At 52.7% G+C, this 27,300-nt stretch overlaps 1 protein-coding gene across 1 annotated transcript; it reads right to left on the reverse strand.

Moving 5' to 3' along the window:
- Nucleotides 1-5,796: 5,796 nt before the first annotated feature.
- Nucleotides 5,797-27,300, reverse strand: SLC45A1 (solute carrier family 45 member 1). The gene is made up of 9 exons (XM_046660496.1): nt 27,115-27,300; nt 22,103-22,523; nt 21,420-21,512; nt 20,770-20,994; nt 14,977-15,716; nt 12,424-12,577; nt 10,819-10,995; nt 9,076-9,281; nt 5,797-6,512 (listed from the first exon to the last, which is right to left on the reverse strand). The coding sequence occupies exons 1-9, from the start codon at nt 27,223-27,225 to the stop codon at nt 6,246-6,248; spliced, it is 2,394 nt and encodes a 797-aa protein (XP_046516452.1). The 5' UTR covers nt 27,226-27,300; the 3' UTR covers nt 5,797-6,245.

Raw genomic sequence — 27,300 nt, forward strand, 5'->3', positions numbered from 1 at the left:
AAGGGTGTTTTCCTGAAGCTTCAAGACTGTCCCTGGAAATTTGTGTGCTCACTCTTTTATCTGGGATATGGCCGTGGATTTCTAGATGTTGTGGGAGATGGAGCAAGAGCAACCCAGAGCACTTAGTGGTAACTGCCCTCAAAGCAGGCAGGGACTGCCTCGTAGTAAAGGCTTGGGGAACACTGTGTGTCAGGCCCTACCTAATTTAGAGCATGAGAAAGCTTCACTTATCAGAGGGGCCTGAGTGGCACACACATCAATGGCCCTAGAGACACTGTGTCCTCCAACAGCAGGAGTCCTGCTTGGCAACTTGGGTGGTTGGGGGAATGAAGTAACCATTCCCCCTACAGACTAACCATGGGAGGCACACACTGCCTGGATGAGAAGGTGGGATGGGAGCAGCTGGGGGTACAGAGGGAAGGCTGAGTGGCTGGAGTCCAGGTGCCACCTTTGCTGATGTCTCTTACCTAAACCATGCTGTTTATGAAAATGCAGGTTTTAGGAGGCATGAATTTATGAATTACAAATTTCAAGAAAGTTAAAGGGTAGAATGTAAGATACATGGATTTATGCTGCAGAAAAGGCCCTCATCAGAGCTGTACAGGTTGCAGTAGTTTCTTAGGCATGAACAACTATGGCCGTTGTCACCACCCTGCCATGCACCCACTCTGAGGCAGAGGGCCTGCCATAGTGCACTTCTGCTAGATTTGGGAGGAGGAGATAAAGGGTCTCCTGTCTGGCAGCTGTGCACTTGGCCAGGCCCTTGCCTCTGAGCTACCCAGATGAGCGCACTGGGGTGCTCCTCCACCCCTTGGTCTGCGTGAGTGGGCCTTCAGCTTGAGCATGGTGGCTCACCAGCCCTCGGGTTCCGCTGCAGTGTGGGCTAAGAAAATGGCACTTTGCAGGGCTGGGTGCATGGGCACCGTCTTGGTAAATGTCCATGGTAAGCTCAGGTGAATAGGGACCTCACTTAGGCACCCCCTCAGTAAATCGAGGTCACTTATCTGCAGGGTAAAAATGCACAGGAGAGAGATCAGCAGTGAGTTCCAGTGTAGACATGGAGTTGCAAGACCCTCCAATACCAGGACCGTGGAGCTGTACAGTTGTGGATGCAGACAGCTGACGTGTGAGGGGCAGAGCTGGAGCGCTCCTGCATGGACACCCTCACCCGGGCCAAGAGCCCCTTCCCAGGCTCAGGCCTTACAGCATACCTTCTGAGCACACGCTGAGACCTGAAGTGAGCCCTCTCGGGATTCCTGGAACTCCTGGCAGAAGGCAGGGCCTGGCGGGCGCTGGGTCACGGGAGCTGCAGTTTCAGTTGTGGGTGAAGCACTTGGTCCAGGAGCAGTGCAGGCTTTACCCTGGGACTTGCCTGCCCTCACTGGGTTCTCTGTCCTGCATTTTTGGCCCTTGGAAGTCTCAGGAGGTGTCCTTTCCCTCAGAAAGCTGGGTTCCCAGCTGTCCAGGGGATCTCTGGCAGTTCAGGTTCCAGGTCCTGAATCTCTGCTCCCACTCAAGGTGGCTTCTCTAGTAGCTGTCTTTGCCATGAACACCTCCCAAGTGTTGTGTAATTGTTTCCTTTTGGCATATCAGGGACTCAGGCTGCAGAAGCTGCCCCTGCATCCACCCCAACCCAGCTCTCCCTGCTCTGGACAACTCATGACTGGGCCAGATTCTAGTGTGTGGAAGGTTCTTGCTCGGTAAACATTTGCTGAATGAATGGACAGGCCCCACAGCAGAAGGCTCACTGGTGGATACCGTCCACGTGTGCTGTCGAGTCACAGGCATGAATGATCAGATAGAAGGACCTGTAGCCCCATCCAGGGACCTGGACCCACTGCTGTGCCACCTGAAATGACCCCTGTCTCCCTCAAGTTTCTCTTAACCCTGCCTCCCCCTGACTAGCTGTGCCTGCTCCAGGAGCTCACAGCTCTCTGGCTCCAGTCCTAGTTTACACCATTCTTGCAAGTTTGTGCGGGGTGGGGGGATCTGCTTTAGAACGATGGCCTCTGCTGAACCCCTAGGGCATGGACACCCGGTGTGGTAAATTAGATTAAAGACAGTCATGCGTCACTTAACAGGGCGTACATTCTGAGAAATACGTTTTTCAGCGATTTTGTCGATGTGCAAATATCAAACCTAGATGGTTATAGCCCACTACACACCTAGGCCATAGGGTACCAGTCTTCTGGGACCACTGTCATGTGTGCGGTCCATCGTTGAGTGAAACATTGTTATGTGGTGCACGACTGTGGAACTTTAAGGCACTTCTTAGAAGACCCTTTCGGCCCAGGGAGGACTCCTGAGGCCAACAAGCTGTTTACGGGCCAATGTCTTCTGTGTGCATGACCACCAGTTGTCACTCCCGGGTCCCCTTCATTCTTCTTATTCATTGCCCAGGCTCTGAACAGATTTGAAACTCGATCCTTACTGCCACTCCTGGACCTGGCCACCAGATGGCAGTGTCTACAAAACGTAGGCCCTGTCCCTCTGGGGCCACCAGACCCGGGTGACATCTGTGGCTCAGGCTGCCAGGAAAAGACAAGGTCCCCTGGGGTCAGAGATGAAGGGATGGGGTGTTCTGGCAAAGGGCAGCTGGAACAGGTCACAGCAGGGGCTGCAGTGGGGTGGGTCCAGGCTGGATGCTATGACGAGGGAAAGACTGTCTTGAGGATGGGCTCTTCTCTTTTGTTCTTGGCTATATCCCCTGTGCTGGTACATACACCCTAGGCGCTCAGTAAACATTCACTGAGTGGAAGAGGACCCCATGAAGCATCCTTGACAGCAGATAATTCCAAGCTTGATGGCCCCGGTAATCCCCCAAAAAGTCCCCCTGAGCTGCTGCTGCCCTGAGGGCCCTGTGTGCCCTGAATGTGCCCCCAACTCAGGACATCTGCCCTCTCCTCCTCTGAGTCTGCCAGGAAGAGGGTTCTCAGGTGTCCTCCGACCTGCTCACAGCCAGGATGAAGGCACGGCATGTACTGTGTGGACCCTACCAACACGCTGACAGCAGGAAGGGGGGGGGGCACCTAGCCACCCGGCAGTTGTTGGTTCTAGCATATTCCAGGGAAGCCACGGCACCAGTCCCCGTATCCTAGCCCGTGGTTAGTCCAACAGCCTAGGGAGATGGAAACCAAACTGACAAACGCTGTGGTTTCGTGACTGGCTCCCTGGGCCTGACGTCAGCGTGTTTTCTGAACGCTGTGGACCACTCTCGGAGGCAGTGACTGTGTTCACTCCCACGAGCATCAAGGGACGGGAGTTGATTTTCAAGTCTGCTGAGGGGAATATCAGGAGTGGCTTCAAAATCTATGGCATGATCTTTTATTTTTAGTGGCCTGAGAGGGCGAGTCTCATCACGCGACCACAGCACAAAGGCTTTCTCTCCCTTTCCTTTCCTCGGAATGGGATGAGCCCAAGCAGCCCACGGCGAGGGGGGCACAGTCAGGCCAGAGGAGGGGGGCGCCACTGTCAGCCCACACGAGGGCTCATTTGCTCCAAAGATGTTAAGCAGCGTGGGGTCTGGAGGTAGTTTTCCCCAGGACAGGCATGTGACCCCGTGTGACCTGGGCCAGGCCCTGGTGTGCTTGTCACAGGGTCCAGGTTCTCCTTCTGAGTGGAGTGGGGAGGAGGAAGAGAAAAGATGTGCAGAAAGTCCCTAGTGCACGTCGCAGGACTTCAAGAACCACAAGCAGCAGCCACCGTCACCGTCATCACAGCTCGATTTTAAGTCAAGAGAGTAACTCTGAGATTAGGAAACCAAGTGGGCATGGCTCTCAGTGAGTCCTGGACCTCCAGGCTCATCCTGTGGGTGCCCCCACCACCATGGGCCGGGAAAAGGTCTGAAGGTCACAGGCAGCCTGTCGCTGCTGGCCCGAGGGCGGCCGATGCGCTGTCCACGCAGCCCACTGTCCCGAACAGCGCCTGGCTCAGAGCAGATTTTTAGGAAAGAGGCTTACGACAACCATGCCCATGTGTAAAAACGATCTTTGTTTACTTAGAAAGTTCTAGGAAGGGGGCCCAGTGTTTGACAAGCCAAACGTAAGAGGGGAGCCTCCCTATTCCTCATCTCTCTCTCAGATTTGACCATTCTGGGCAAAAACAGCCCAGACCAGGGACAGCCATCCAACACCACATTTTCTAGAAAAGCTAAAGCTCTTCTAAGCAATATAAATGTGGGGCGGACAAGTCTGGGATCCCAGAAAAAGCAGAGGACTAACAGGAGGCCCAAAGGAACTGTGTGACTTTGAAAAGTCACTGAACCTCTCTGTGCTTCATGAAGCAGAGATGATGAGACCTGCCTCGCTTAGCTCGTAACCGTGAAGGGTAAAAGACATGACGTGAGGGCTCAGAGAGAGGACTCACTGATTCTAATCAGTGCAGGCTGCACAGAGGAGGTGGCATTTTAGATGGCTCTAAGTGGATAAATTGGAAATTGACGGGCAGAGAAGAGGTGGAAAGACTTCAGCTACAGGAAGAGCCTGAGCACAGGCACAGAGAGAAGGTTCTGTGGCTGCAGTACAGGAGGCTGGAGCCGGGCGAAGGGTGGTGGGCTCAGGAAGACAGGCGGGGCCCAGAGTGGGCATGAGGAATTTGGACCTGGTTCCTTGGGCCATGGGGAGCCATGGAAGGTGTTAAGAGGAAAGGGATGGGCTCAGACCTGTTTACAGCAACCCCAGCTGTCGGGGAGGGGGTGGGTGGTGGACAGGGGAGACCTGCGGCCAGGAGATAGGGGCACAGAGAGGAAGGGCCTGACCCCCAGGGGCCCAGAGCAGCCTCCTCAGCTCCAGGAGGGCAGCAGGCAATGGACTGAGGGAGGCCTGGGGAGGCGGTGGGCCAGGTGGGCAGGTGGCCAAAGTGCCCTGCAGAGGCTCATGGTTTTTATGTTCAACTCTCCCTAACTGGTCAGAGCAGGATGATGGGACCCATTAGCTGCCCATAAACCCCAGACCCTCCTCAGATGCTGGCAACAGGCCCTGCACCCCTGTTGCTTTGTTTGGAGCTTGAGGTCGGTGTGTCCTATATGTCTCTAAAACACAGGGACCATGCAGTGAGGGTACTGGGGGCCAGGCCCAGTTCTGGTGCAGCAGGTACAACAGTGATGGGCCATGACCCTCCCCTGATGGTGCGCCCAGCCAGTACTCCCAGTGCGGGGAGAGGAGCCTGCCTGGGTGCATCGGGAAGGGGCCTCAGCCAGCTCGAGGTGCAAGTTCCCACCTCACATCTCACATACTTTCTTCTCTTCTCCAGGGCACTGCTCAAATGGCATCTCACCAGAGAGGCCAGCCCATTCTCCCTAGGATAGCCCACTCCCCGACCCCATCACCCCGTCCTACCCTGCTCATGTTCTTCACAGCACTTAACACCATCCTCAGGCACAGACCTCAGTGTGTTATCTGTCTCTCCTCCTCTCAGATCAGCTCCGTGAAGGTGGAGACCTGTTGCTCACAATGAGATCCCCAGCACCTACCACTGCCTGCCACACCCAGGGCACTCGATGAATATCTGTAGGGTGGATGGGTGGGTGGGTGGGTGGATGGATATATGCATGGATGGATGGATGGGTGATGGGTGGGTGGGTGGATGGATGGTGGATGGATGGGTGATGGGTGGATGGGTGGGTGATGGGTGGGTGGGTGGATGGATGGGTGATGGGTGGGTGGGTGGATGAGCGGATGGATGGATGGGAGAATGAATGAATGTGAGGACTTCTGGCCCAAAAGCACTGTGCTCTAACCCTACTCTGGGATGCAGTGTACAGATAGACCAGGCCCATTCCACCTCAGCACTGTGGACATTTGGGTTTGGACAGTTCTTTGTTGTGGGGGACTGTCCAGTGCACTGTATTATGTTTACAACACCCCTGGACAGTAGCACCCACCTGAGTTGTGACAACCAAAAACATCTCTAGACATTGCTAGACATCTTCTGGGGTGGAGGTGGGGGCAAAATTGCCACAGTTAAGAAGCATAGAGTTATGCCTTTACTTTCAATAAATGATTCTTACAGCCCCCTCCCCAAATCCCTATGGAGAGTGGCCCAATCCCCAGGTGACCTCTCACCCCTCGGGAGAGCCACAACTAGAAACCATAGGCTTTGTTGCTGCCATTTATTGTTTTACCACATATTTACATTGCAACAGGAAACCTGTCCTGCATCCACCTTTGGCCCTTTGGTTTTTCACTGGCCAGCCTGCTGCAGAGCCTCCAGCACAGGCTCGAGGCCAAAGTTGGGGCTCCGGGATGTCAGACGTTCAACAGGAGGGGCCGGTGCTCCTCGTCAGTGGTATCACTGGGAGGGATTTCGTACACGACAAACAGGGAGGAGTACAGGCAGCCGAGGAAGGACACCAGGCTGGAGAAGTACATCACCCCGTTGGCGCTGCCCACGGCCGAGGTCAGGGGCCCCAGCACCAGGGAGACCAGGATCTGGGCCAGGAAGTACTGGCAGCTCAGCAGGGAGATGTCCACACCCATGCCCCGCCGGGTGCCGTCCGCACTGGACCCTGCAAACTGATCCAGGAGAGGAAACACATGAGCCAGACGCCACAGCCACGGACGAGGTGACCGAGCCCCAGGTCTCCTGCAGTCGCAGGGGACCCGGGCGGCCATGCACAGCGGGCTCACATTTTCCAGGGCCAACATGCACAAGGAGTTCAGCCAAGAGTTGAATAATATTTGTGTTCAAAGAGATGACGATGATGAAAAGAATCCATGACCAACGGGCAGACGGGCCGAGCTCTTGCAGGCCCGGGTGCACAGGCACTTTCCCTGCTGGGGCGTCTGCTCTGTCCCTTCCACTCACCTTGGAAACCTGGCTGGCTGGCTGGCTCCCCGTGTTCTAGCTCATTCCCTTTCTTAACCTCTGTCACTATGATGCCCATCACACACTCTGAAATACCCTGTCACAGTCAACACACCTGCTCCTTTGGCCTGTTTTGGAAGGTCCTCATGGCCTCCAGCTCAGACACCTCCTTCTCCTCCCCTGCCCCCACCTCACCATGCAGGGGATGGTGGTGAACATGTGGTCTTTGAGCACAGCGGCAGCAGTGACGGTGGGAGGAGGTGGTGTCGGTCCCCTCACTGCTCCCCAATGCAGGCCACCCTCACCTAATGGCCACCAATGCTGCAGACTGACACCACCCCCACAAGCCACCTTGTGTGCACTGCCTGGAGGCCAGCATGGCCAGGCCCTGCATCCAGACACAGATGTGGTAGCCTCTAGGGTGCTGCTGAGCCACTCTCTAGAGAAGGCTGTGTCCTTCCGGGCATCTGCAAAGTGCCCTGTGAATGGGCGTCACGTATGTCCTGGGAAACCTGCGACCCCCCTGGGGCTACACACAACCAGAAAGGCCTGCAGGTGCCACTGTGGCGGGGAGGTCACAGGTTAGCCCTGAACCTACAACCCAAGGGAGACTGAGAGGAATGCAAGTGTCTAGAAGACTCTACAGGCAACAGAGGCCCAAGCCTTCCGGTCAGCCCTGGCAAACTCGATCAGAGGGGTCCAAGGCCCTGGGTGTCCCCTCCCATGGGGCAGGGCAACCCTTTGCCAAAAACCAGCACATCGTTTACCTCAGAGAAGGTGGTCTCTCGGGCTGTAAGTTGCTGGCAAGGGAGACGGTGGCAAGGTAGGCTGGGGCAGCACCAGTGAGCAGGGACAGTGTCACCCAGGCACCTGGTCACTTGGGTGCTGGTGGCGCAGCCGTGGCTGCCCTCACAGTGCTGGCTGGAGGCTCAGGGTGTGGACACAGCTCCCTCTCACAGGGTCTCAGCCTCTGCCCGCCCCCGGGGGAAGGTCCAGTCCTTGAGGGCACTGCCTGTCTGTGTGGCTGGGAGTCCAGTCGCCAGCAGAGAGAAGGCGGGGGCAGCTGCCACAGGACCCCCCTAAGACTGCGGTCCGGCCCGCTGTAGTGCCTGGGGCTCCAGGCCAATCTGACTTTTCTTAAAAAGTATTGTGCTCAGAGTTGGCCCAGCTGAATTCATCAGAGACTCCAGACTCATTAAAACAAATCAGGATGCCCCACCCTGGGCTGGGCCTGGGGGAGGCATGGAGGCCCCGATTTAAAGGGGGTGAGAAGCTCAGTTATCAAGGGCGACTTGTAATGCAGTATTTTAAAATCTCAGTCACTGCAGAAAGTCTATGATGGGGCTGTTATTCAGCCCCGAGAAGGAATGAGCACTGACACGTGGCAGTGTGGCTACAGCTTGAAAACGTGATGCTGGGTGAGAGGAGCCAGGCACCAGACACCACGTGGTGATTCCACTGATAGAAAGTGTCCAGAACAGGTGAATCCACAGAGACGGAGAGTAAATTAGTGGTTGCCAGGGGCTGGGAGAATGGGAGGACTGGAGAGGGTTGGCTAATGGGTGTGAAGCTTTTTGGGGAGACAAGAATGTTCTAAAATTGACTGTGGTGGTAGTCGTACACTGTGAATATACTATAAACCATTCAGCTGTACACTTGAAATGGGTGAGCTGTGTGGTGCTGCCTGGCGCATTATTATTATATCTCAATAAAGCTATTCAAGGGAATCCATGCTCAACAAAATACCAACATTTTCTATAAAGACAGGATTGGTAGTCTTGAGTTTTCCTCTGGCCTCAGACTCCACCATGGCTTGGCATGGCACTGTTACTTATCCTGTTTTTATTTAAAGTTCTGACATTTTGTCCAGCGTGGATTTTTGGCATTAATTCTCATTTTTAGAAATAATGTATTAACATATTATTGCTCTCGATTGCTGAGTTTTCTGTGCCCAAGGCGAGTGCCTCACTGACCTCGCTGAGGCTGGTGCCAGCAGGTGACCCCGAAGGCTGACGGAAGGGGACACGAAGGGGCGGGCCTCCCTCCCACGGCCCAAGTCCCCTCAGGTACGGGGCGGCCACCTGCTCAGGTCTGTGCTCTGCTGCGGCCGTCCTGATATTCTTACTGTTTGATGGGCCTGCGTTTTCCTTTGACATCGGTTGGCGGATCTGGGCCCAGGGCCTGGGGACATTGCCCAGGAGTTTCCTGGGAAGCTGGGCGGGTGGCAGTGGCCTCTTCAGGACGCGAAGCAAGAAAAACGGAAGCCCTTACCTTTTTGCTCTGGTAGTAGTCACACAGCAGGGAGTAGGGTAGGGTGCACAGGGTAGAAAATAAGATCCCGTAGGTTATGCAGAGTGACAGGACCACGTAGAGGTTCCTAGACAGGGTGGCGAGCCCAGTCCCCAGGCCGAAGGCCAGATAGGCGATGAAGTACAGCGTGCGGATGCTGAGGTATTCTTCCAGCTTCTCGAGAATAGCTGCAGACCGGAAAGGACAGGCTCTGTCCCTGGGCCACCTCCCCCGGGGCTGACCTAGGGCTGCCAGGGGTGGGAACCGGCTAGGCAGGCAGCTTGCCCCAGACCGAAGACCTGCGTGGTCGGCCCAGGGATCTGAGGGACCCCAACAGCTCCGGGGGGGCCAGGATGGGGTGGTCCAGTTGGACCAGGACCTGGGGTGGCCCTGTGCACACTGGCCCCAACCAGGCTTCCCAGTGCTGCTGCAGGTGAAGGAGTCTTTGGGGTGAAATACCAAGGAGGCTTGAGAATTTAGGGTTTTTATAAAGCCCTGGGTCCCTGTGCAGATCACAGCGCTCTCTGTCTCTTTCCTAAAACAAGGATACCAACATCCTGCCCGCTGGCCTAGAGGACCCTGAGAGGGCATAGCAGGGGGGACAACGCACAACACTGCTTCCCAGAATCAAATAACTGAGGGCCGCTTCCCTGTGGGGGAACCAGACACCCCAGGTGCCACCCATGCGCTTGCAAGCGAGAGCTAAGGAAGTCTCTCCTCCTAAGGTCTCCCCCCAACCCGCCGATCCCCAGAAGCCATAGTCGAGGACCCTGGGGCTGGAACTCACTACAACAGGGCAAAATGACATAAAGCAGGCCTTGGCAAGCTGCAGCCCCCAGGAGGAGCCCCACCAGCAGCGTTTGGGACCACCTGGGAGCTAAGAACAGTTTTCATATTTTTAAATGGTTAAAAAAAAATCAAAAGAAGATTAGTATTTTGTGACACATGAAAAGTAAACGAAATTTGTATCTTCATGAACACAAAGGGAGTTTTACTGGAACTGGGCCATGCACGTGGGTTTAGGACTCGTCTGTGGCGGCTCCCGAGCCTCAAGGGCAGCGCAGAGTCTCTCCAGAAGAGACTGTGCGGCTACTGCTTGGCCTTTGACAGAAACCGTGGGTGGGCCCCTGAGACGAAACCCGCTGTCCTGCCCCGCCCTGCCAGCCAGGTGCCCCACCACGACGGCGCCCCATCCCCGCATGGATTCAGCGAGGCTCCTGTGTCCCGCAGCTCACCCGGCGCTAACCTCATGCCCATCCCGCATTCTGGTCTCGGCCACTCACGTGCTCTGGATCTCACTCCTCCTGCCCCTCTAGCCTCAACCACACCTTCCCTCCCTCTGAACAAGTGGCCATGCGAATCCACTTGGGAAAGACGCACACCCGCCGGGGTGGGGGTGGGGAGGTGACTTCGTGGCGCATCCCTGGGCCCCCACTTTGCCCTCACTTACAGGCCTGACCCTCTCTGCCCGGAAGCTAACTCAGGAAACACACCCGGTCCCCAGTCGGGCCGCCACCCAGCACAGGGCAGTGCACGCAGCTGGCCCCGGACAGCTTGTTGAATGACTGAAAAAAGGGCAGCACTGTCTCCCCCAGATTGGCATTCTGTGGCTGCAACTGTACAGACACAGGCCTCCCCTCATTCAGCATGCCCCAGCCACCCACTGAAGGCCGCCGTATTTCCCACGCAGGCCCCCGACCCTGCGTCTCGCTTCGTGGCCAGTACCTGAGTAGAAGGCGGCGCTGAAGGCGTAAATACACATCCCCCAGCAGCCCATGGTGACACCGCTGTTGTATTTCTGATACTCCTCCGACGCGTGCGGTGCTCTGGGGTCTCCCTGGAACACCACCTCTCCCATGAAGTCCGTGTAGAAGAGCAGCATCCCCTCGAACGACAGCCACCCTGGAGGAGGAGGGCCCGTGACGCCCAGCAGTGCTGGCACCCGGCCTGCGCTGACAGGCCATGTGCACCAAAGTGACACGTGATGTTCGCAGATTCCAAACTTAAGAGGAAATCACCTACCTATAGCCTCACCACCCAGAGATAATGTTACCCCTTAAAATTTTGCAAGTTTCCTACCGGTGTCTTTCAAAGTAAATCTATATTTCTTGTAAACAGGCTCTGCTGCCTGGTTTGTGTGCTGTTCTCTGAACGCTACCTCCATGAGGAACGCGGATCCCCACGCCTCCTTCTAAATGCCTCGTCCTGCTTCCCACGCGCTCCTCTACAAAGAAAATGGGGGGGGGGGGGCTCTAGCCACAGGGGGGGGGGGGGGGGGGAGGAAGCTCAAATGTTGACACAGATCCAATTTGCTCGATTACAGATAAAACTGTAGGGTTCTGTGTTCACTTCTTCTTTGACAGAGGAAGGGGGTGGTATTTACTGGCCCTCTTGAACTCCAGTAGTTACCATGCACAACTTCCTATGCCGTTGAATATTCTTAAACAGCCCTACTTTGATGGCAGCCAGATATTTCACAACGTGGATGCACCATGATATATTTACCTCTTCTCCCACTGTTGGGCATTTTACCTCCCCCCATCCCAGTTTTTGGCTATTATAAATCATGCTGTGATAAATACCTGGCACACATCTTGATACAATCTCTATGTCCTTTCAAAGAATACCGAACAGGATCATTGAGATAAAGGTTATGGACACTTTTAAGATTCTTGCCTGTTGCCAAATTGCCTTCTAGGAGGTCATTGTGATTTACGTCCCACAGTGTTGAGAGCCCTAGATCATCTCAAATTCTTAATCATCCTCAGATGTTCAACAGCTCAGCCGTAAAGAGGTATCAAATAGAATGAAATGCAGGTTGGGGCTTTTCACTAGTAGTTTGAATCCAAGCCTGTGAACTTAAGACCAGCACCAGGCATATTAGGTGTGTGCAAATGTCTGCCGGTGTCTACGTCTCGGCTCCAAGAGTAAGAGGCAGCCAGGCCCAACCTGGTTTAAGACACAAGTCCCACCAACGGAAAGTGATGTCCGTCACGTAACTGAGTTGTCGGGAGAGCCTTTGGTCATGAGGATTCGGGCTGTGTGGAGACACAGCTGTCTCGGCCAGGGGAAGAAGTAGGCCTCTCATCCGGAACCCCAGGGTTAATTCGGGGCTGCCTAGAGCAGGCATCTCTCCGGCCCTCCCAGCAGAGTCCTGCCCTTGGTGGTATCGGGAAAGCGAAAGGAATGTGAGGGGCGTCCTGGGTGTGAGGCTCTGGGGTGTCCAGGGAGGGGGAAGGGGTGAGAGCCCTGGGTCAGGTAGCCCCATCCCCATCGTGCAGTGTGGGCCGAGCTGGGACACGGACACATGGAGGCTTTGCCAAGACTCACCCAGGAAGTGGTTGACACAGAGGTTTCGGAGCGCCTTGGGCATATTGCAGATGGTGAAACAGAGGTGCCTCATGGACAGAGGCTGCCCCGCCGGCTCGCTGGAGCCCGTCAGCTCACTCTCGTACTTCACGCCGTTCAGTAAAATATTTGCCACCTGTAAAGGAAGCCCCCCAAAAGCCCGTCATCAGAGCACCAAGCTCCAGCCATGCCATGGAAGCACAAACACAGACACAGGCTGTGAAGGCTCGTCTCCCTGGACGGCGTTTAACCGAGCACCAGACAGCACCCCGGGTGAGAGAGTCGACTTCAGGTCGTCTCGGCAGAGACTCGGGGCAGTGAGAACAGAATTTCGTTTCAGGGGCACCTGCATTTTGGCCAAAGGATGTAAGCTCTGGGCCACAGGGAGTAAGGTAATACTTTCCCAAGTGTGAAATAAATTTGAAATAAAAGAAAGATGGATCAGTTCAAATCCAGACATTATGAAGTCCCTTCTTTTCCATGACAGAAGCATGTAAAGGACTGATTTCAAGGTGACTGGAGACTCTGTTCAAAATTCTCTCCAGACAGGTGAGACTCCTGTCTGCACGGAGGTTAGGGCGGCCAGGTGAGCACGTGCAGGGGACAGACACACTCACCGTGGCCCTGGGCCAGGGCTCCCCGTGTGCCAAGCCCAAACACCCCATTGCCAACAGAACTGAAACTGGAATGAGTGGGCATTCGATTTCTCTCTGGGTCAGCTATGCTCACTGACTCGGTTTGCTAACTCTTCCTGGAAGGACGAGGCTTCATGCCACAGTCGCTCGGACGGGGTGGGGGGTGCGGGCAAGGAGGGGGGGGGGGAATATAAAAAGGAAGTAAATAGCACACTGTGCTAGTTCCAAGGGCAGCCACGTCCACAGAGCTTGTCACCACGGCTGCCAGAGGAAGACTGCTACAGCTACGCCCACGTCCCCACGTGAGCCCCGACGTGTTCATATTTAGCTCATGATTTTTACTTTCCTCAAAGAACCGATTCTCAAATTACACTATATCGAGAATGGAAATAGAAAAAAAGGATGAAAACAAGATTTTCAGCCATGGCTAAAGAACTGTATCTGGAAGCCAGTTTGAATTTTTCGAAATAGTTCACAATGACCCTGTATTGACGGAAGGCCTGACTAACTGCTCTGGTGTCATCGAGAATGAGGAGGACGCCCTCGACGCGAGCAATCAGAGAAATCTCTTTCCTGTGCTAGTAAGGGGATTTCCTAACCCTCCAGTGATTTGCGGTTCTTCAAACCCTTTCCAGATCTGAGCTCCTGAGATGTCCTCAATGCTGCCACAGGGAGCCTGACGTCCCCCTGCAAGGACGGGCACGCACCTTGGCAGCCTCCTTTCTCGAGCAGAGACAGCAACAGCAACACTTAAGAGATAATGAAAATGGCATCAAGACTGGCCCTAACGCACCAGAGAAAAGCAGAGGAGACACACGGTCGTGCTGAAGAATTTCACAATGAAGAGAAAAAGATCAGCCTCCTCCAAATGTCTCCAGTGAACCTGCCACTAAATCAGGGGTCTTGCCCGGCACGGAGAGGGGACACCTGACTGAAGGCCCAGCCATCTGGGGGCCTGTGCCACTCAGGATGGTCGGCCAAGCAGGGTTTACTTCGTGGGGAGACGGGTGGGCAGGGGTGTCCCTGGGGCTGCGCCTCTCGGTTACTGGCCTTCAGATTTGCCTCCCTGGGGGGCTTGGGTAGGTCGAACAGGGTTTTACAGTCTCCTGCTCGAGAAAGTTCAAGTTCCTACTGGAATTCTCATCTTGTAACGCCCCTGAGGGCAGGCGGGCCACAGAACTCTTAGGTCTACTTTAAATACAAGAAGAACCGTATTTAAAGTGGCCTCTCCAAGTTCACGAACTCGGAAAGCTGCTAAAATATCACATACCAGCTCGTGGCCTGTCAGCCAATCCAATGTACCCCACATTCGACACAAACCACCTCCCCGAAAGGTCTTTGCCTCACAGAATGCCCCCGTCGTCAGAATGCAGAGTTCCCACAGCCTCCGGGATGGTTAGCTGAGTTACACACTAGGAGCCAGAGGCAGGTCCCAGAAACGTCTGCCGGGGTTTAGGTTTTGTTTCCGTCTTTCAAGAAGACTTAGATTACTGGCTCCAGATTCACGGCCAAGAGGGGCCGTGGAGATTGCGGGGGTACACTGGCAAGAACAGAAACGTACACGATGCTTGTAACAAACTCACTACGGGAACGCTCAGGCTTGCATTGCCTTTGCGTAAATGTAACGGGGCTTTAGATCCACGCCTTGAACTGCGGCCACTGTGTTAAACCAGCGATCGGTAACCCATGCCCTGGACTTGCTCATCCATGGGCTCACGCTGGGCCCGAAGCTGTTCACGGGCACGTAGGTGAGGTCTATCTGGATCCAAGCACTTTCTGATGCCTCCAGGATGGGCTGGGAATTTCCTTCCAGCTCGACATCCCTCTTTGTCTTCTAACTGATGAGGGGGGACAACACAAGGTGACCTCTGACCCTTGGCCTCCCGATGTTCGCTTTTACCTGTTGACTGAAGGTCACGTTCCTTCTCCTGCTGGTTTCAGGACCACCTCCTCCAGCTGCATCCGGGATGGCCAAGGTCTGGGGTCTCTTCAGGATCCCAGATGAACGTGGCTTGGAGGTGTCCAGGGAGCCCACCCTTAGGACATCTCCATCAGGGCCGGCAGCCAGGGCCACCTCCCGCCTCTCCCCGAGGCCACGGTCCTGGCGGTAGAAGCTGTCGGGGGCCCGGGGGAAGCTGACACTGATGGCCTGCCGCGGGACGCTGCCCGGGATGGCCAAGTAGTTGTCGTGGCCGCCCGTGAAGCAGTCAATGAGGACACTGTCTATGTTGGAGGTGGCAAAGGACGAGGCGAACTCGTTGATCCCCGTCAGGGAGCTGTCCCTGCTGATGAAACTGCCATACTTGGGTGTGAGCGGGCTGAGTGGGGAGATGGGGCTGGAGAAGCTGGCGTACAGGCTGGTGGCCGAGTGACAGGGCAGGGTCTGGCCAGCACCCTCTTCGCACAGGATGGGCGGGGAAGGAGGCAGCGGGAGGCTGGGGCTCTTCATGGCCGTCCTCTTCTCGCCCGGGGGCCGCAGGGGTCTCTCAGGGATGCTGACCAGGGTCAGGATGGTGGTGATGCTCAGGGTGACCGCGGTGAAGATGTAGACGACCCGCAGCTGCCCGCCCAGGGCTCTCCCGAAGCTCGTTTGGTCCCAGTGGATTCCCCCGACCACATATCCGAACCCTCCTCCGAGGCCTGCGGAGAGAAGCAGGCGGAGAAGAAAGCCCTGAAGGAAAGTGGTTCCATTTCTCACGCAGGTCGCTAAGTCCACTCCAAGGACCCAGACGTACCATCTGTCCCATCTCAACCCCAACAAAAATGAGGGTGGGATTCCTGGGGGACCCCCCCCTCCTGCCCTGGAGGGCTGCCTGCCAGGCCCGGCTCCAGAGCAGTAGCATGATGACCACCTGCCCACGCTTTCTTCTTATACCCAGCCTGTCAGGAACACTGAAAGTGACTGTCTACACCACATCACAGCTCCCTTCAGGCCGCCCCCTCACAGCTTCAGCGCCGTGTAAACTGGAAAGTCTCATCTCCCACACGCGGACCATGGTATGTGTGCATGCGGGAGTCATGTGGCTTCCCAGTCTTGCCTGGCTGATGACATCGTCCTTGAACACAACCACCACTAGGAGCGTCACCTCGCATGGTGACTGATGAGGATTATTTTAGGCTGGTTAATTTTAAAACTGCCGATGAGAAGCAGGCTCCCCGGACTGGAATTTGCTTGCCCTTTGAGAGACATTTGCATTTGTGAAAGAAGGGAGATGACCTTGTCTCTAGAAACTCTTAATGGGGAAGGCAAGAACTTAAATTGGTTACTGTCTGGCAATCTCATGTAACTGATTTAGGGTGGTGGCTTCTGACCTTTGCTTAATCCGATTTGATTCTTATCTAAAAGTCACGGGATCACCCAATAACCAGAACCCACCTGCACTGATACCATTTTAACTTTTTTTCATATTCTTTCCTTTGTCTTGTAAAGAGATAACTCACGTACCTATGCCTTAAAATTAGCCCTACCCTCAGCTCATTTTTGCAGCAGCAGCTCTGACTGCCCATGGGTCCTGTCCTCATGCTATTCCACACTATTCTCTAAATAAAAGAGCACTACTGCCAGATCTTGGGAGTCCAAGAAATCGTTCTTTCGACTCCTCGGCTCACCGACCCCGCATCAGTGACCAAGGCTGGCTCCACCCTGGTGGCCAGATTTCTGGGTCAGCGGGACACTGGAATACAATAGGGCTGCAATGGTTGACTGGTTCACGTCATACAACGTAAAACGTGGGCGAAGGTGCATTGCCCCCGGCCAGCAGCAAGGACACACTTACCTCCCCAAAGCACGGTTTCCTCCAGCCCAGCTTTGTGCTTCCAACAGCAAGAGCCAGGCCAGGCCGGTGGTGTCTCCACCCACCCAGCACCCGTGTCCCCCACACACCAGGCCCCCTTCGCTGCTAGGCCATGGAGCTGGCGTGTCATTTTATTCTGAGTTCGGCTGTATTTTGACTCGTCTAGTGGTTGGGAGGTGGGTTCTCTGTTTGTGCCGGTCCTGAAGAGGAACCGGCATGCCAGCGGCAGGTGCCGGCGGCTGCCCTCCACTTTGGGGGGAACCAGGCATGCTGTGGGGTTGCCTTTCACATGGCAACTTCCATGGAAAGGCCTGGCCTTCCGCAATTCAGCTCAGTCTCCTCCCCGTCCCCAGGGCGGGGCACGACCCTGGGTCTATTTAATGGTTTTACCACAGAACTTCCTCATTTGTCCCAGACTGTCCTTACTGGCCTTTTAATTTCATGTCCCCTCCACCCCTTTTATTATTCCTAACTTCCCACATTCATGGTTCTAATTAGCTGCCCCCCATTTCGAGGACACAATTGCTGTTTTGTGACCCTTAAATAAGGTCAGATTTGAGATGAACCTCATTAATCATTTTTTTAAATGATCAAAGCGATATATTATCACAGGAAAGAAACCATACGTCATACTCAGCACAAAAAAACAAACAACCCAATTCAAAAATGGGCAAAGGACTTGCATAGACATCCCTCCGAAGAAGATTTTTGAATGGCCGATAAGCACGTGAAAAGATGCTCGGCATCACTCACCAGCCAGCGGGGAAACGCGAAACAAAACTACACTGAGACACCACCTCACAGACATCAGGGGCCTAGCATCAAAAAACCCAGAAACCAACAAATGTTGGCGAGGATGTGGAGAAATTGACAATTTTGTGCCCTGTTGGTGGGAATATAAAAATGATATAGCTACTGTGGAAAAATTATTCCTTGAAAAATTAAAAATAGAATTACCATATCATCCAGCAATCCTACTACTGGGCAAATACCCAAAAGAATTGAAAGCTGGGTCTCAAAGAGGTATTTGTACACCCACGTTCACACCAGCATCATTCACAAAAGCAGAAATGTGGGAGTAACCCAAGTGTCCATCCACGGATGAATGGATCAGCAAAATGTAGTCTAGACTAACGCAATATTATTATTCAGCCTTAAAAAGGAAGCAGATTCTGACACATATTACAACATGAATGAAGCTTGCTGACATTGTGCTAAACGAAATAAGCCAGCCGCAAAAAGACAAATACTGTATGATTCCCCTGATATAAGATACTTAGAATAGTCAAATCACAGAGACAGAAAGTAGAGGCGGGGTGCCCAGGGCTGGGGGAGCGTGGAGGGGGAGTTATCGTTTAACGGTCATAGGGTTTCAGTTTGACAAGACGAAGAGTTAAGGGGATGGATGGTGGTGATGGCTGAGCAACAATGTGAATGTACTTGCTACTACTGAACCGCACACTTAAAAATGGCTAAGACGGTAAATTTTATGTACGTGCACAATCCAAAAATAGAAACAATACAGAAGAGTATAAGGTAAAAAACTAAGTCCTTCCTCCTACCCTCCAAACCCCAGCACTGGCTCCCCGGGATCCATGCAGGAGCTCCCTGGGCCCCCACCCATGTGTGTGTGCAGACACAGGGAGAGGAACAATGGTACTTGCCAGCAGAAGCGACTGAGGCTTGGAGAGGCCAAGCAGCACGCCTAGAGCCCCATAACAGACAGGAGGACAAGCCCACAGCAGATTCAGGCTTTCAGATCCCAGGCCCACGCCTCTAACCATTTGGCAATCACAGCCCTCTTCAAACGGGTCCTGCACGTGTCTTGTTACATCTTTCCTTTGATTTTTAGAAATCTTTTTCCTTGCTATTTTAAATGAGATTATTTTCTTCCATTTTATTCTGTAACAAGGTAAGTATTTTATATAGGAACGCTAGAGGTGTTTTATATATACTTTGATAACCAAACATCACACTGAATTCTCCTCCTGTTTTGTAGCTGATTCTCTTGAAGTTTTCCTCCATGCAGTCACAGAGGCCAGGGGTGATAATTCTCACCCTGCACATCTCTTGTTTATTTCGACTGTCTAATTGCGTAGACTCTGTGGGGTTGGTGGTCGTTCCTGCCTTGTCCCTGACTTTGATGGGAACATTTCTTATGTTTGGCATTAAGCACAACACAGATTTGTGTGTGTGTGTTGTATACATACACATACGCATAGTCGAGTCTCATTATTCTCAGATTCCATATTTGCGAATTTACCTGCTCACTGAAATTGATTTGCAATCCCATCAATACACATTCACTACACGCTCATTCACACACATGTGCAGAGCAGCAAACATTTTGAGTTGTCCCCCACACACGGGCCCAGCTGACGTTTTACAAGGTGATTGTTTCAACTCTCACACTATAAACAACCATCTCTTTTGTAGTCTATATAGTGCCACATTTTTGCATTTTTGTGCTTTTTGGGGTGACATTGCTGTTTAAAATGGCCTCCAAGTGTAGCGCCAACATACTGCTGTCTAGTGTTCCTAAGTGCGAGGAGCCCGCAATGTACCTGCTGGAGAAAACACGTGCGTCAGGGAAGCTTGTCCAGGCCTGGGTTCCAGGGCTGTTGGCCGTGGGTTCAGTGTTAATGGATCAATGATATATATCGAATAAAGTGTCTTTAAACAGAAACACACAAAACAAAGTTACGTATTGATCAGTTGATGAAAATGTGACCAGAGGTTTGCAGGAACCTAACCCTGTCTTTCTCCTAGGGGCGATGACTCCGTATCAGCTAATTCAGGGCTCCTGGCGACTCTGTAGAATATAACTACATGAATAATGAGAATCAACTATATACAACACTATGTATATATAGTTACATACACTATAGAGAGTTATATAGAGAGTTATATATACAGCTATATACACGCATATACGCAGTCATGGGCCACACAAGGACATTTCAGTCAGTGGCGGACCGCATATATGATGGTGGTCCTGCAAGATTAGTACCATGTGGCCTAGGTGTGGACTAGGCTATACCTACCATCTAGGTTTGTGTAAGTGCTGTAGGGGAGGAAGACATTGTCCTCCACCCTCCTGGGTCCTTCTGGCTGGTCTGAGAATTAGATTGACATGAGATAGAGTAACAGGAGAAAAACAAACAAAAGTTTAATAACACGTATACATGGGAGAAACCCGGGAGAACCGAGTATCTCACCCAATCCTCAGCTAAAGACAAAAGAAGACGTTGGGAGCGAGCAGAGGCAGGGCCTTCAAAGGGAAAGAAGGCAACTCACAGGCGGGTGCAAAGGAGCAATGTTGGAAAACAAGTATCGGGCCACAGAAACAGAAGAACACAGGGAAACCCAAAGAACAGGCTTTTCCAGTTTCCTCCCTGTCCACCACCTAGTCCAAGTGACGCTACGGTGACAGCTCGCTTCCTGAGACAGGTTTTTTTTAATTTGAATTCTTTTAGGCAGTTAAGGGGGAGGTAACAAGAAAACCTTTCTGAGTCTTTTGCTTCTTAAAAATAATCAGCTTAAAATAATCCTCATCTTAAAGAGACACACTTTGGGGGATAAATTTTGTTCCCTTTCAGTTCACACTATGATGTTCAAACAAGACGAAATCGCCTGACGACGCGCTTCTTGGAAGGTATCCCCGTCATTAAGCAGTGCATGACTGTATATGCACATATATCTCAGAAAGAAGTATTATTATTATTGTCGATATGTATTGTTTGAGATGTGCCTTTTCATTGCCTTCAGTGTTCATCCATGTGTTCGAATGTTATCAACGTGTTTTTTAGATCAGGGCATGAGGAAGGCACTCGCGAGCGCCCACGGTGAAACCCACAGGCCTGCAGGCCCAGCTCGGCCCTCGCTGCACGGAGACTTACCTGCCAGGAGGGCGTGGATGTTCAGGCCCCGGTCCTGGTCGGCAGGGCTGCACACGTCCATCATGTAGGCGTGGCTGGGGTTATCTGCCGAGTCGGCGCTGAAGTCCATGAGCACCACCCCGCACACGGTGAGGAGGATGCCCCACTTGTGGTTGGTGGCCGTGTCGGCCAGCGCCGTGCCGATGTCCCGGCCGTTGAGCAAGAGTGAGAGGCCCAGCAACGCCCCTGGGGACAGAGAAACAGAGTCACCCAGAGGAAATGCGGACCAGCTCTACCCCCGGCAGCCCACAACTCAGGTCTAGGATCTTTAGGGCCCCAAGAATTCCTTTTAATCAAACCTCAAGCAGAGCCCATTGGAAAGGTCACCTGCAGACTCACCATGTTATTTTTTTTGTGCTTGGTCGGGGTTTTTATTTCATCAAGCAGAGCAGGAATTGCATAAGCTTTATTAACTTGTATTCAAAAAACAATCCCCCAATACAGCCTCCCAGTTAACTCAGGCCGGTTGTGGGGGGCGGCTACTCCTGCTGCCACACCAGCGACATTGTCTGGCCATTGCTTTGCTCATCACTCTTTTAGATTTTCCTAAAAGGAAGCACTTAGGGCCTTTTTTGTTTTTTCCACTTTATTTCAATTCCAGAACAACAGACCTATAGCCAGGACAAGAATGAAAGGGCGTCTCCTTCCAAACCTTGAGGTACATCGGTCACTCCAAGCTCCCAGCAGTGGCTGCAGGAGGAATCCTGAAACAGAGCAGGCCAGTGGTCACGCCCAGGGGCCCCCCGGCACATTGGGCTGAACCCTGAAATGGCCTCACCACATTCCTGAAACATTTGCCCTCAAATGTCCCCAGTGTGTCAAAGAATAAGGTGATCAAATTCAGAGTCACCAACAAAACCCTAAGCCAGAAAACAAAAGATAAACAGACTCTTGGAATCACTCAGCTTCTCCTTAAATTTTCTACTTAGGCCCCTATAAGGCACAAAGCAGCCATCACCTTCCTTGGGAATCCAAGAACTTCCAGGACCTCCCAGACCCAAACCACATCAAGCTTTATTGCTTGGATCCTCCAGTGAGAGCTCGGCACAAGATGGTGGTAATCCTTGGTGTCTGCTAAATTCCTGTTCTGCAGTCTGGTTTAGATAAAGTCACTTAAAACATGGGGTGTGACTGGCCATACCTGTGTTGTCCTACAGCCCCATACTAATGAGTGGAACTTAACTCTTGCTCCTCCCTTGTCCCCGGGGGAACCTTATGCTGCTTCAACTGAGGTTCCAGAAGCTTCCAGAGGTTTCCGGAGGCCATCCACCATCGGGGCTGAGCTGGGGCTCACCAAGGATGGGGCTGATGAACCACACCAGACTGTAGAGCTGGTCGGGCAGGCCCATCTGTAGCAGCACGGGGGTCACGTATGCCGTCTCCATGGCGTAGCTGAACTCGATGCCAAAGAGAATGCAGCCGTTGAAGAGCAGCTCCCGGAAGGACCTCTGGGGGTGCAGGTCCCCAAAGTCCACCAGCTCAATAGGGCATGGAGTGTTGGGAGGCGGGGGTGGGGAGGGGCGAATGCACTTCCTCCTCTTGGGGTGTCGTTTGAAGTTGTTGGCCCGGTGGCTGATGTGCCGGGTCACCGACCCCGAGTAGCTTGAGATCTGAGACCTCCAGAAGTCCTGAGGAGCCAAACTGGGGAAGAGGGCCTCTCCAGGAGGCGTGCTGCTCGCTGGGGCGATCATCGTAGGGGGAGCCGGTGGGTGCTCCTGTGGGGAGAGCCCATTCGGGCCACAGTTACTCACTGGGGCCTCCACCAGGAGAGGTCATTTTTCCAGCTGGCTCTCCCCTCCCCCGACTGGCACTCGCTCACCCTTTTCACATGGGGAAAGTTGAGTTCATGTTGGGGAACCCTTAGAGTCAAACACTGTGCCCCCAAAGTTGAGCCTACTCTTGGTAGATGATGTCACTAGGCCTCATTCACAAATCAGTGCAGCCATCTGCCCAGGAAACCAAAGCCGGATGCTGTCTCTCTGCGTGGAGAGAGGACCCCTGGCCCTTCAGATCCCCACACTAAAACTCAAAGGGCCTCTTCCCCAAACAGGTTCCATCAGGAGAGTCGGGCAAAGAACCTTCTGAGAAGTGGGAGCGGCCAAGAGCCCAACGGCCCAGAGGACACCAGGCTACTGTGGCCCCTTTCCAGGGCAAACTTTGCCCCTCCCCACAGGTGCCAGGGGAGCAGAGAGGAAGAGAGACCAGGCCTGGGACAGGACCACCGACAGGCACCCTGAGCACCGGCGCAGGGTGAGGGGACAGCCCTTCCTTCACGGAATGGACAGTCACGGCAGTCACCTCCCTGACACTTATGTTTACTCCTCATGGTGGGCCATCGGGGGGATCCTTGCCCAAAAGCAGCTGAATGAGTTTAACTCAAGTCCTTTCCTTTCACCATCAGTTGGACGAGTGAATTTTCAGTCAAGTCAGGAGAACTGAGACTTTTATAGTGTTTGAAAATGCTGTCTTTAAAAAAAAACCAAACTCCCTGAATCCTGCGTGTCACAGATATCACACTCAGAGGGAAACAGTTTACCAAAAACAAAAAAAAGTGAGGGACAAAAAGAACCAGGGAGGGGTGAGAAATAATAAATTTTCCCCCATGCTCAAATTATTTTTTGGAGCAATTGTCACCACCCTGGGTGGGGAATTAGCAAGTGTGCAGGCCTTCACAGACACTCCCCGCCTCGGTCCCCCACCCCTGGGATTTGCAATCCGTGCCCCTCAGTGACCTGCTCCTGGGTGTCCAACTGTTTCTCACTGCCTCGAAATTAATGTAGATCGTACATATTAAAGGAATGGATTCTGGTATGTTGACCAGAGTGTGTTAGTCAATGTCAATTTCACTGAGCATACGGAGAGGAAAGCTACTAAGGTCAGAGGGAAAAAGGCAGATGAAAAGGTAAGAGGGGAGCTTCTAGGGTTCAGTTCGGCCTCTCTGACAGCTCCCCATCTGCCTCACAAAATAGCAACTGCCCAAATTTCCTCTGAAGTCCTTCCAGAGAAGTAGGCCCCAAACCCGAGACAATATTCCCAACATTGATAGGCTTCCTGACAAGGACACTTGTTATTAACCAAGATAAACATGCTAGGCTTTCTTTCAAAACTAGTTTTAAGCTTTAGAAATGAGGCCCTTATTTCTGACATTACCTTACCATACCACCTTCCATCACGCTATTGCTAGTTGATAACTTCTTTGTGAATCACTCTGAAATTCCTCATCACCCCAGATTTGCATCCCAAACTCCTCTGCTACCCTACACACTGAGGAATTGACTTCCTTCTCATCAGAGGACGTCAATGGTGGAAATGATTTGATCTAGAGATGCCCCAGCAGGATTCAGAACACTGGGATAGCCCAGCAACCCATCCATCCCTCCATCCATCTACCCATTCACCCACCCATCCTCCCACCCACCCATCCATCCACATATGCACCCACCCATCCTTTAATATACCCATCTACCCTTCCAAACATCCATCCATCCATCTATCCATTCCTTACTCACTCATCTACCCATTCACCCTTCCACCTCTCCATCTGCCCACCTACTCGCCCATCCTCCCATTCAGCTGAGTACTGAGTACCAAGTACCACCAAGGTCACAGAGATAAAAGAAAGACATAATTTTCGCCCTCAAGTTGGGTGAAAAAGTAGAGGAAAGGCATTCTAAACAGTGGGAACCACCCATGTAAATGAGATATGTGCAACAGTTAGGCACAATGGCGGTGCCGTGAGAGATGAAGCCAGCAGGAAGGGATTAGCTGATCATGAAGGGCCTTGAAGCCTCGCTAAGAGATGGATTTCATACCGAGATGACAGGCACTAACATAACCAGAGCCTCAGTCAGCTCTCACTTCTATAAATGGCTTATCTTGTGACCTTAGAAAAATCCCATGCTCTCCTTTAAAACAAGAACAGATGGACTTAAGAACTATGTAGGCAAGTAATGCTTCATAAAAATGTAAATTATTTATTAAGATTAAATCAAGATTAAAATTTTTAAGGAGCTAAGCTCCTCATTTATGTTCCTCGCTGGTTTAGCTCAGGCCCTCGTACACAGTAAATACTCCAGGAAACTGTGCATTGGCTGGTCTTGCCTTCAGAAACCCAGGTGGCTGTTAGCATTCCCCGGAGCTTCACTCATTAAGATTATAGAAATAGAGTGCAGGTTAGAACACCGCATAATAAGACAGAAGGGGGGCCGGCCCCGTGGCCAAGTGGTTAAGTTTGTTTGCTCCGCTTCAGTGGCCCAGAGTTTCCCGGGTTGGGATTCTGTGCGCGGACATGGCGCCACTCATCAAGCCATGCTTGGGCGGCATCCCACATGCCACAACCAGAGGCATTCACAACTAGAATACACAACTATGTACTGGGGGGCTTTGGGGAGAATAAGAGGTGAAAAATAAAAGAAAGGAAGATTAGCAACAGATGTTAGCTCAGGTGCCAACGTTTGGAAAAAAAAGTCAGAAGGAAGACCTTCAGCACAGGTGTGCTGGAGAGCTTGGCCTGAATTTACCCGCCCACTCGCAGCCCCACATCCAGGCAGCCGCTAACTCCCTCTCCGCCTCCGGCCGCCCCTCACCCCTTCAGGCACACAGCGTCTCAGCCTCTTTCCCAGCAGCGTTCTACTCCCACGAAGTGAACTTAAAAAGTGCACGCGCATTAGAAACTGTCCCTTCAATTTTGGAATGAAGAACTGTGGGCCCGCTTAGGAAGAATTTCAGATCGAAATGGCATATGGTGGAAGCATATTTTTGAAAAGGGGAACCTCTCCGACCCTATTTAAAATGGACTATGTAGACACCCCATGTCTCTATCTGTGATGCGACAATTTCGACATCCACCTGCCCACCCCCAGCTTTAAAACACAGCCTGCAGCGTCTCCTAGCAAAACCGAGACCCTCACACCCCCACCTCACCCTCCAGCATCTAAACTGGAATCCAACCTGAGCTCGAAAAACGTCTTCACTGAGGGTTCACCTTTAAATTTGGGGACCAGTATTACCTCTTTTATTTTTAAAATACACTTATTAAAAGCTGTCCATGAAAACTTATTCTAAGAAGAATGTTTAAAATTCATTTTTAAGTGGTACAAAAAATGAAAGTAAAATTTAAAATAATGAAACAGAATTTTAATACACTCATACAAATATTCACCAGATCATCTTTATCACACTATGTGACCATTTACTCTGTCAAAAGAAAATGCACACATATCCTTGGACCCCCAAAGGTTATATGCCAGGCCCACTGTGCTTCTAGAATACAGAGGATGTCTCAAGCAAAGAGGCTCTCAAACTGTGTTATGGGAAGATTAAGCGGCAAATGATTAATAAAAATAAACAATGTCCATGTAATTTGAATGCTTAAAATCATCCTACTATGAGCCAAAATCATTTCTTCGTTTTTTCTGCCCTCTTCTCTCTATGAAACCAGGCTTCCCACCACGGGGTCACGCGCAGCCACACCCTCTCTACTCTTCCTTCTCCCAATTCTCCAAGTTAATACTTCAGGGAAACCTTCCCAGGGAAGGGCTCTGTGGACGCGAGGGGATGTATTTAATTAGCTAGTTACTGAATTGGGGCCCATTTCTCACTTTTGATCTCCAGCAATTTGGCCCCTACCTGAGGGCCAATGGATGGCGAAAGCCCTGGTCAGGCGCACGTCGAACTCGGGCTGCACCAGCACCCGGCTCTACCTCCCTACAGAAGCTGAAAAACGGAAACGTTATGGTAACGCCAGAAATAATGTGAAAAGTTATTTATTGACCAGGACCGAATGAACTGAATTGCGTAAAGCCTCTTATTTCAACCTCGGCATGTTACCCTTGGCTGGTGACTCAAGAAAGCAGAAATCCTAGGTGCTCCTCATAAACCAAATCCTGGGGTGCTGGAAGAGGTTATACTATGAGCCCGGGGCCACTGAGAGCGTTGAGCCTCAGGCAGGAGGTGAACCGGAAGCTGATGACACCTGCCCAGGTGAGGGGAGAACAGGCCTCCGGCACCAATGAGCACAGCGTAAGCCTGGGGCGAATTCCAGTGTTTAACCTCCTTCCTAGCAAGGGTGAAATGAACCTGTCACCCAGCTGCTACCCTCTTCTGGGCCGGAGGGTTCCTCGCTCAGGGGGTGAGAGGGGAGCTCCATTTACAGTTCAATTAATTAGACATCCAAGAAGAACAAAGGTCTCCGTGCCAACCTCCAGTACCGATCTTGGCACTCGGATTACCCTGGGGCCTAACCCGCGTCGCTCCCAGCGCAAAGCCGAGAGGCTGTGCGGAGGGCGCAGGAGGAAATGGTGGTACCTGTGGTTCGAGCCAGGAGGCATCCCTTTCCGAGGCTGGGTTCCTGCCTGCCCCGTGCGCAGCTCGGGTCCCGGCCCGGCCGCCCCCGGCCCGCCGCTGCTGCTGCAGCATCACCCTGCGGGGCGGGGCCGTGACGTCACGGCTGCATCCTCCCCGCCCGCGGCCGGTACCCGCAGAGCATCCTTA

The sequence above is a fragment of the Equus quagga genome, chromosome 5 (assembly GCF_021613505.1).
Source record: "Equus quagga isolate Etosha38 chromosome 5, UCLA_HA_Equagga_1.0, whole genome shotgun sequence".
Taxonomy (NCBI): Eukaryota; Metazoa; Chordata; class Mammalia; order Perissodactyla; family Equidae; genus Equus; species Equus quagga.

Bases quoted from the DNA above. Each gene is read 5' to 3' on its own strand.
- SLC45A1 (XM_046660496.1), bottom strand. From the start codon at position 27,225: ATGCTGCAGCAGCAGCGGCGGGCCGGGGGCGGCCGGGCCGGGACCCGA. The intron at 12,578-14,976 runs GTAAAAGCGAAC...CTTCCTTTACAG, and splicing joins ACGTGACCTTCAGTCAACAG to GTGGCAAATATTTTACTGAA. The intron at 10,996-12,423 runs GTGAGTCTTGGC...CTCCTCCTCCAG, and splicing joins CTGTGTCAACCACTTCCTGG to GGTGGCTGTCGTTCGAGGGG.